The sequence below is a fragment of the Barbatula barbatula genome, assembly GCF_947034865.1.
Source record: "Barbatula barbatula genome assembly, chromosome: 9".
In the NCBI taxonomy this organism is placed as follows: Eukaryota; Metazoa; Chordata; class Actinopteri; order Cypriniformes; family Nemacheilidae; genus Barbatula; species Barbatula barbatula.
In genome coordinates this window covers 24,578,816-24,587,111 of record NC_136772.1, presented here as the reverse complement: position 1 = coordinate 24,587,111, position 8,296 = coordinate 24,578,816, and the positions used below count along the sequence as shown (strand labels likewise).

The window sequence follows — 8,296 nt, the reverse complement described above, 5'->3', positions numbered from 1 at the left end:
AAATCAGCGTACTACCATCTCAGAAATATAGCCAGAATCAGATGTTTTGTCTCAAACCAAGATTTAGAGAAACTAGTTCATGCTTTCATTACCAGCAGTATGGATTATTGTAATGGACTCCTTACAGGTCTTCACAAAAAGACCATCAGAAAGCTGCTGCCAGGATTCTGACCAGAACCAAAAAATCTGAGAATATTCTCAGGTTCTTACACTGGTTACCAGTTACTTTAAGAATCAACTTCAAAGTATTATTAATTGTCTATAAACCACTCAATGGTCTAGGACCTAAATACATTTCAGATATGCTTATTGAATATAAACAGACTTCTCAGATCATTTGGATCAAGTAAGTTAGAGATAACAAGGGTTCACTCAAAACAAGTCGAGTCAGCATTTAGCCATAATGCCACCGGAGCTGGAATCTGCTTCCAGAATACATCAGATGTTCACCAACAGTAGCAACTTTTAAATCCAAACTAAAAACACATAAACCTTATCTGATGAGTTTACAGGAAGGAAAACATGCAAATAACATTTCCTGTCTTCATCAAGTTTATTTGATTGGTCACATGCACCTGACATTTGTTTGATGTGTTGTGATTGGTCTGTGTCACTGTCACTCATCACACTCTTTTGTTATTGGTTGTGTGTCAGTTGAAGTAAGAGAGACAGTTCTATCTTCATCTTCAAATTTACAAAACCTCTTGACTGGGTAAAGATGAAGACTACACTCACTGTGCTCCTCATCATCCAGCTCTATGGACTCGCCTCATGTGTCATTAAACAACATTATTATATAAATCAGATGAAGACATGGGATGAAGCACAACAATACTGCAGAACCTTCTATCATAACCTGTCCACCTTCACCGATGAGATTGAAGAACAGCAGTTTATACAAGATGCAGTCAATCAAACCTCTGATGCCTGGGTTGGAAAAGAATCTGGAACCTGGACGTGGAAAACGGGTGAAGCTCTAACACAAATCAGCAGGGATGATGGTGAGCCGGACAATGGTACATGTGCTTATTTACACGAAGATGGGACGACACTTCATGATGTTCAATGTGATGGTGTGTTTCCCTTCTTCTGTATGAATGTGTTTGAGTTTGTGGTGGTTCAGCAGTCTGAGAGCTGGGAGGAAGCTCTAGATTACTGTAGACATCATCATGATGATCTGGCATCTCTGAACTCAAGCAGAAGCATGACTGAAGCTCTCAGTAAGATCACAGGAGCTCAAACACAATACGTGTGGATTGGTCTGCGCTTTCTAGCAGGTGGATGGTTCTGGATCAGTGGAGATGATCTTCTCTTCAATGTCTGGTCTTCAGCTGGACAGCCTCAATGTCCTGACCAAAACCAACGCTGTGCAGCTCTGGACAAGAACACACGGACCTGGACACCCAGAGACTGTGAGGAGAAACTCAACTTTCTGTGTTTTGGACAACCAGAAGGTAATGTTACGTGAACTAAATCATCATCAGAACAAACATATTTCAATGCTAATTTTTCTTATGTTTCTATACTGTATTCTTCTACTGAAATGTATTGTATAAAGCTCATTTGCAATGCAAAGCTGTTAAAGGGCTATAAAAACAAATGTTAATTGACCTGAATTTCTACATTTGTTTAAAACCTTTGTCAAGTAATGTATTTTTTATTGGGTTACAATTGTATGCATGTATGTCTCTTGCAGGTCAGCATATCTTGGACGAATACCAGGAATTGATCCAGGAGATCGCTGAAAATGATTTGTCAGCTGGCATGGAGTCACAATATTCAGGAGTGATTAATTCACCTTAAAGCTCAACGCTCTCGTACCTTATTTCTTACGTAAGCAATGTCCACTGATCTTCACCCATCTGAAAGTCATCTCACCAGATATGGTACTATTCACTGGAGAATGTGTTTTTTGAATACTGTGCCACTAGAAACATTCAGTTTAACCTTAAATTCAGCAGAGTTTGTTGGAAAAAAAAATACTGCAACAGCATTTAACAAAATACACATGTTGCAAACTTGATGTAATTTAAAACAATTATTAGAATTTATCAAAGAAAGCAATTTAACGTTTGTCTTTGTACGAGCTTTTACATGGCAGGAAAAACTCTATTGTTTGTCTAAATAAACTTTGTCTCAAATTAAAGGCGGGTGATCCAATTTCTTAGCCGCTGTTGATGTTCAAATCCCCAAAACAAACACACCCCTGCCCCCATCTTTAGCTTTCGTCAGCGTTCGGCTCGACTCATAGCCGTCCTGTTACCTCTCTGCTGATTGTCTACAAGATTGTTTTGGTACTTGTTTTGGTACTTTGGTAATTAAAATGACACTTCAGACAAAGAAAAAACATTTCCCCATGTTTTGCTCACCCTAAGGCATCCTTACTGAATATGATTTTCTTGAAAAAAAAGTGCAGTTGGAGTTATGGGAGTGAACTGGTGTTGACTTTTTGAAGCTTCAAAAAGTGTATCCATCAATCAAAGAACAGCTCGACACGCCTCCGTGGTCTTAACAAAGGTCTTCTGAAGCAAATCGAGGCATTTGTTTAAGAGAAATCTCCATATTGACAATGATATTAACCATAATGGCTGCACATGAACCTTAACTTGTTTTTTTGGCAAATGGCGGTGACGAAAGCTCCTGCACAGAGGAGACCGCATACGATTGGGAAAAAAGGCTAAAGTAATGCGTTTTTGTTATAATATAACTAAGACAGCATTATTCTTCAAAAAGTGTAAAAAATGAAAGTGTTGTTTATTTTCCTGTCAATTCTTTGGTGACTGGTCCAATCTGTTCAGTGGAGATGTTTATATAACTGTAGAAATCTGTCTTCCCAATAAAAAATGCACGTAATGTCTCAAAACCACAAGAATAATAATATCAAAGTGTAAACGGTGTTAATTTGTGAATTTACATACAGTTTATTAAATTTTTTTTTGACAATTGTCTTGAGAGCGAGAGGTCAAACTAAGGGATGTTAAGGGTGCATATTACGACTATTGAGGCCAACCTGCCAGAAATTGCTTAGGGTCCCAAAAAACCAGAGTCCGCCCGCCTACAAGCTGTAATTACAAGCTTGATGAGGATGTTAACACTCTTAACCGATGCTTGAAGTGGCACTTCTCTATTTTATGCACTTCTCTATAAGTACCCACTTGTTTTTTATTTTAATATTTAGTGTACCTTTTATTTAGTGCACGTTTTATTGTGTACCGGCACTTCTCACATGCACAAAAGCCACTTGTATTTAGGAAAACAATGTTTTTCTTCATAAACATCCATTTGATAAAAGATGAGTTAGATAGACATGTATTTAATATATTGATCCGTGTTTTGTTGTCTGTCATGTGACGTGACATGTGCAAGGTGCATTTAGTGTGAAACCAAACCAACACTGCAGGGACGCTGGGAACATTTGCACTTAAGTTTGGACCGCAGCAAACGAGCCCAATCTGAAAACGGCCTAAAACGAAAAGAACGGATACAGGCATGCTTTTTATTGCAAAAAGTTAGCTAATTAAATACTTACATATTAATTAAATAAATGCGAGAATTGGAATGCCTGCCTTAAATAGAATTTCTTTAAAAACCTGATCAATGTTTTGGGGATAAGCTTAAAATTGAACGAGCATCCGATGCGGAAAGCATGAATAAAGAAATATTTTTGAATTGCTCATTTAAACCCATATACTGTATTGTATATCAACATACACAGCTAATTCTTGAAACCAGAGGTTCAGGCCAGACTACACTAAATCATTTGTGACCCATATTAACATATGATTCGGAAGGCGCGCGATCTTTGACCCAAAGGCAAAAGTAAAGTGTTTATTTTGGACATTTACATTTAGCAGATGCTTTTATCCAAAGCGACTTACAAAGAGTTCAGGGAGCAATAAGCGATTTGTCATACATATGTTACTAGTTTCAACAAAATCTAGACCACTACCCGTTGAGAGAAGAGGGTTAGTGTACAATTTTTATTCCCTGGAGAAATTTGAAAAAATAGGTGCATTAAGCCCTCGTCTATGTCACGGTTATGGACTGAACTCAAGCGCAGGCAGACGCGAGATAAAAAACAAAACTTTATTTAAACAAAAGACCTACGATGGGGAAAACATAAACAAAAACAAGGCACGAATATAAACTAAACCTCCCACAAGGGGGACAAAACATACAAGGTCTTTTGAATAACAAATAAACTATATTCCACAAACTTGAGCACAAGAACACGGGTAATCCAACCGGGGGGGGGGGGGGTTAAAGGACACGGCACCGGAGAGAGAGCATGGCGTGACAAACCAAAACAATGCTCTTTCTCCACACAAAACACATGGGACTGACATGATCCTGCCACAAGACTCGAAAACCAAGACAAGGAGAGGCAGGATCTTGACAGTCTATCCCGCAATAAATAGTGTTTAAACATATAAAATTATCCCTAGTTTGCATTTACACAAAATCTGTGTAAATGCAAAGGATGCGTTTCCATTGGAAGCAATTGCACTTGCACGCCTGTTTTGGTTTTCGGTTTTATTCTTTAGAAAATAAAGTGCGGGAACTGATTAATGTTATCATAATTATTAAGAGTTATTTGTTATGAATAGTCCACAATATTACTTGGGCCGACAGACATCTGAAGCGTGCACTTGATGTTTTCCTGATCTCCAGATCTTTAGCAGAAATCTTACAGATGTACCTTTGCTATCTGGGAAGTGGATGTTTGATTAACTATTGGGGGAAAATATCTGATGCGTAACATTATTTTAGATCCTCGCAATTCAATACAGTAGCCTAGATATTAAAGCTGCCAGTCTCAATGTCGATCACGTTGTCGGTGTCTGTTGGGGAAATGTTAACACAACAGTTATTTTTCATACATTTCTAAACCCCACTGCCAATTTGTAGGATGATTTTGCCTTTAGAAAGATAATCTGTGGGGTTTGGTTCTGAAGATAAAGGAAATGTCACAGTGAGTTTAAAATAACATAAGGATGATTAAATAATAACAAAATGTTAACGTTTGTTTGATCTCTCCCTATGAGCTCAGTTCATGTGTCAGGGGTAAAATAAGTTTGAAAGCGTTGAGCGATGGTATATTGTTTGTAAACTTTGGGAGGCTGTCTGTTTGTGTTGTTGTAGTATTTCCATGTGTGATGAGTGAAGGAAAGAAACAGAAGAAAACACCCATCTATCGTCATTGCTTTGGCACAATCAGTCAGTTTCTATGAAGGTTTCCTAGGAGTTTGAACTGATGCCGCTTCAAGCCCTTAAAACAAAGCATTTAGAATTTGATATGATGTCATGATCATTCTGGCTTTGCTGCAGGAAGATCCCACTGCTTTAAAATGAAAATAAAAGTTTTCAAATATTTGGACAGTCGATTGAGAAGTCTTTTCTGCACCTGTAGATCTTGTTTCCATGTCTTTTCTGCACCTGTAGATCAATGTTTTCTTTCCATTTGAACCATCCTGAAGGCAAATTCCTGTCAATTTGTTTCAACATATTTGACTTGAGTTTCTGGAAATGCAAATTCTATATTAAGGTCACAAAGAACTATTCAAACAGTTTTAGAACATTTATTTGAAATGGCTTATAAACATGCATGCACATGTGTTACATCTCTTAATTATTCGGCATCTAGAGGTCATGGAAAGTAACATAGGAAAAATAAAAATAGAAATAATTGAATTGAATATTGTTTAGAGTAACTTGACTCTATTGAGAAGGTATAATGTGATACATTAAGAAACAGGCAGAGACCAAACGAAATTTGTACTTGCTTTTTAGTAAATGAAGTACATTGATATTACCAAAACTCCCAATAACACAATAAACCGTGAATCAAATATAAATCCAACCAATCTATTTACAACATAGGGACAAGAGCGGTGTTAACTAAACCCCAAGACAAACACTAAACTCAAGTTTGATAAACTCAAGATTATCAAAAATAATCTTCAGCGAAAACGCCACTAACTACACTATCTAATAAACATAAATACATAGGTTAGCACCCGCTCATAAACTAGTGTATTAAATAGTTTGTTTTTAACTCTGTGTGTTGTGAATGTAAATCACATGATGTACTAACCTGGTCCCATCGTTATGCCTCGATAAAGACTATTTAGTCTAACTTTAAAGACCACATAAAGTTGTGTGTGAGACGCAGATATGAGAGCAGAGACTCAAAATGTGATTCATTTCAGTATAAACAAAAGAAGTAAGTAAAAGGTTTGTGTGCGTGTGTGTTTTGAAGAATTTTCTGTGCTAAACAAACTGAGAAACACATGCAAAAGCATTTTGTGCTACTTTTGTTTTCTGTTTGTGCAGATATAATGCACGACAACCAAAGTTTTCTGGCTGGTCACATGCACCTGACATTTGTTTGTTGTGTTGTGATTGGTCTGTGTCACTGTCACTCATCACACTCTTTTGTTATTGGTTGTGTGTCAGTTGAAGTAAGAGAGAGTCACAGTTCTATCTTCATCTTCAAACTCACAAAACCTCTTGACTGGGTAAAGATGAAGACTACACTCACTGTGCTCCTCATCATCCAGCTCTATGGACTCGCCTCATGTGCCATGAAACATCATTACTATATAAATCAGATGAAGAACTGGGATGAAGCACTAAATCACTGCAGAACCTTCTATCATGACCTGTCCACCTTCACCGATGAGACTGAAGAACAACAGTTTTTAAAAGATGCAGTCAATCAAACCTCTGATGCCTGGGTTGGACTCTACAAGATATTTGGAATCTGGAGGTGGTCAGGAGGTGACATTGCAACACGAATCAGCTGGGATACTGGACAACCAGACAAGGATAACTTTGCCTTTTTTGAAAACTCTGTCAAGAAACTGCATGATAGAGTTCGTGAAGATAATCGCACCTTCTTCTGTATGACATTTGGGTTTGTCTTGGTTCAGCAGTCTGAGAGCTGGGAGGGAGCTCTAGATTACTGTAGACATCATCATGATGATCTGGCATCTCTGAGCTCAAACAGAAGCATGACTGAAGCTCTCAGTAAGATCACAGGAGCTCAAACACAGTACGTGTGGATTGGTCTGCGCTTTCTAGCAGGTGAATGGTTCTGGATCAGTGGTTATGATGTTCAGGACTGGGTGAAGTCCAGACAGCCTCAATGTCCTGACCAAAACCAACGCTGTGCAGCTCTGGACAAGAACACACGGACCTGGACACCCAGAGACTGTGAGGAGAAACTCAACTTTCTGTGTTTTTAGAGTAGAAGAGAGTCCGTAGATTTATAAAATAATGCATAATGTTATTGCTTTTTGCTAACAGACAATGTAGTTGAGAAATTATACACAGTCACCAAATCTACAACCTGACCTGAAATGTAGAAAGAAGACACTTATGACACAATTTAACATTCTGTTAAAATCTACCGAATGTTTTAAGCTCGAGGTTTGACAGCCCTATAAAAAACTATTTTCTGTGTCTGACCTAAGACAAGAATCTCCTGCTAATTCAGTTACACGATTTCACAAGTGTCGGTTTTAGTTGTCTTAATATTTTTAATTAGCTTTTATTTTAAAATTTTAGTTGTCCTGCACACTTTTAGCAATTTTGGTATGTGCTTTTGTTATCTTATTATTGATTTATGAGTCAATTCAATGTTTCATTCAACTTTCAATTATTGAATTGGATTTATTTTTAGTTGACCTTTTTATTTCCAGTAGTATTTTAGCATTTCTAGTACTAGATTCAAGTAATATTTAGACCTACATTTTATTTGATTTTGAATGACAGCAATGTTTTAATAGTTTGAGCAATCATTTAAAATCGTATTAAACCTAAGATATGAAAATACACTGTCATAAGATTGTTTGAAGATTATTTGATATAATAATTAATAATACAAACGTTCAACAACTGAACCAAAATAATGCATCAGAAAAATATCAGGAACAATTGCTGTAAATACATGACTTTTATCTACAATGTATTAAGCTTAGTATGAAACATTACTCTTGTATTGTTTTAGCTATGATTTGGCTGGTCTATAATAAAATATAAATGTACAAATATTTGTGAGCTGTTTCGAGTGTCATGTTTTACGTCTGTATTTTGTTTTTCCAACCAGTTATTCTTCAGTATTGTAGGATTTTTTGCACTCAGTGGACCATTGAAAAGTGTCGGACACATCTACTAGTGTGGAACGCTCAAATCTAAATATAACTGGTTATGACTGCTGCACCCACTGATCTATATGAATGACCGGATCGTGGTAGATAGAACGCTAAACCAACGGCAGGAGGTGAAGCCACCA

The 8,296-nt window shown here is 37.1% G+C and overlaps 1 protein-coding gene across 2 annotated transcripts; it reads left to right on the top strand.

Moving 5' to 3' along the window:
• Positions 1–625: 625 nt before the first annotated feature.
• On the top strand, positions 626–2,143 carry LOC306898305 (secretory phospholipase A2 receptor). 2 transcript variants are annotated; one of them, XM_079463665.1, is made up of 3 exons: positions 626–1,073; positions 1,275–1,454; positions 1,697–2,143. In XM_079463665.1, the coding sequence occupies exons 1-3, from the start codon at positions 719–721 to the stop codon at positions 1,801–1,803; spliced, it is 642 nt and encodes a 213-aa protein (XP_079319791.1). In that variant the 5' UTR covers positions 626–718; the 3' UTR covers positions 1,804–2,143. The 2 variants fall into 2 exon arrangements, with proteins under 2 accessions (XP_079319791.1, XP_079319790.1); XM_079463664.1 differs by having other exon boundaries at positions 626–1,454.
• Positions 2,144–8,296: the final 6,153 nt, after the last annotated feature.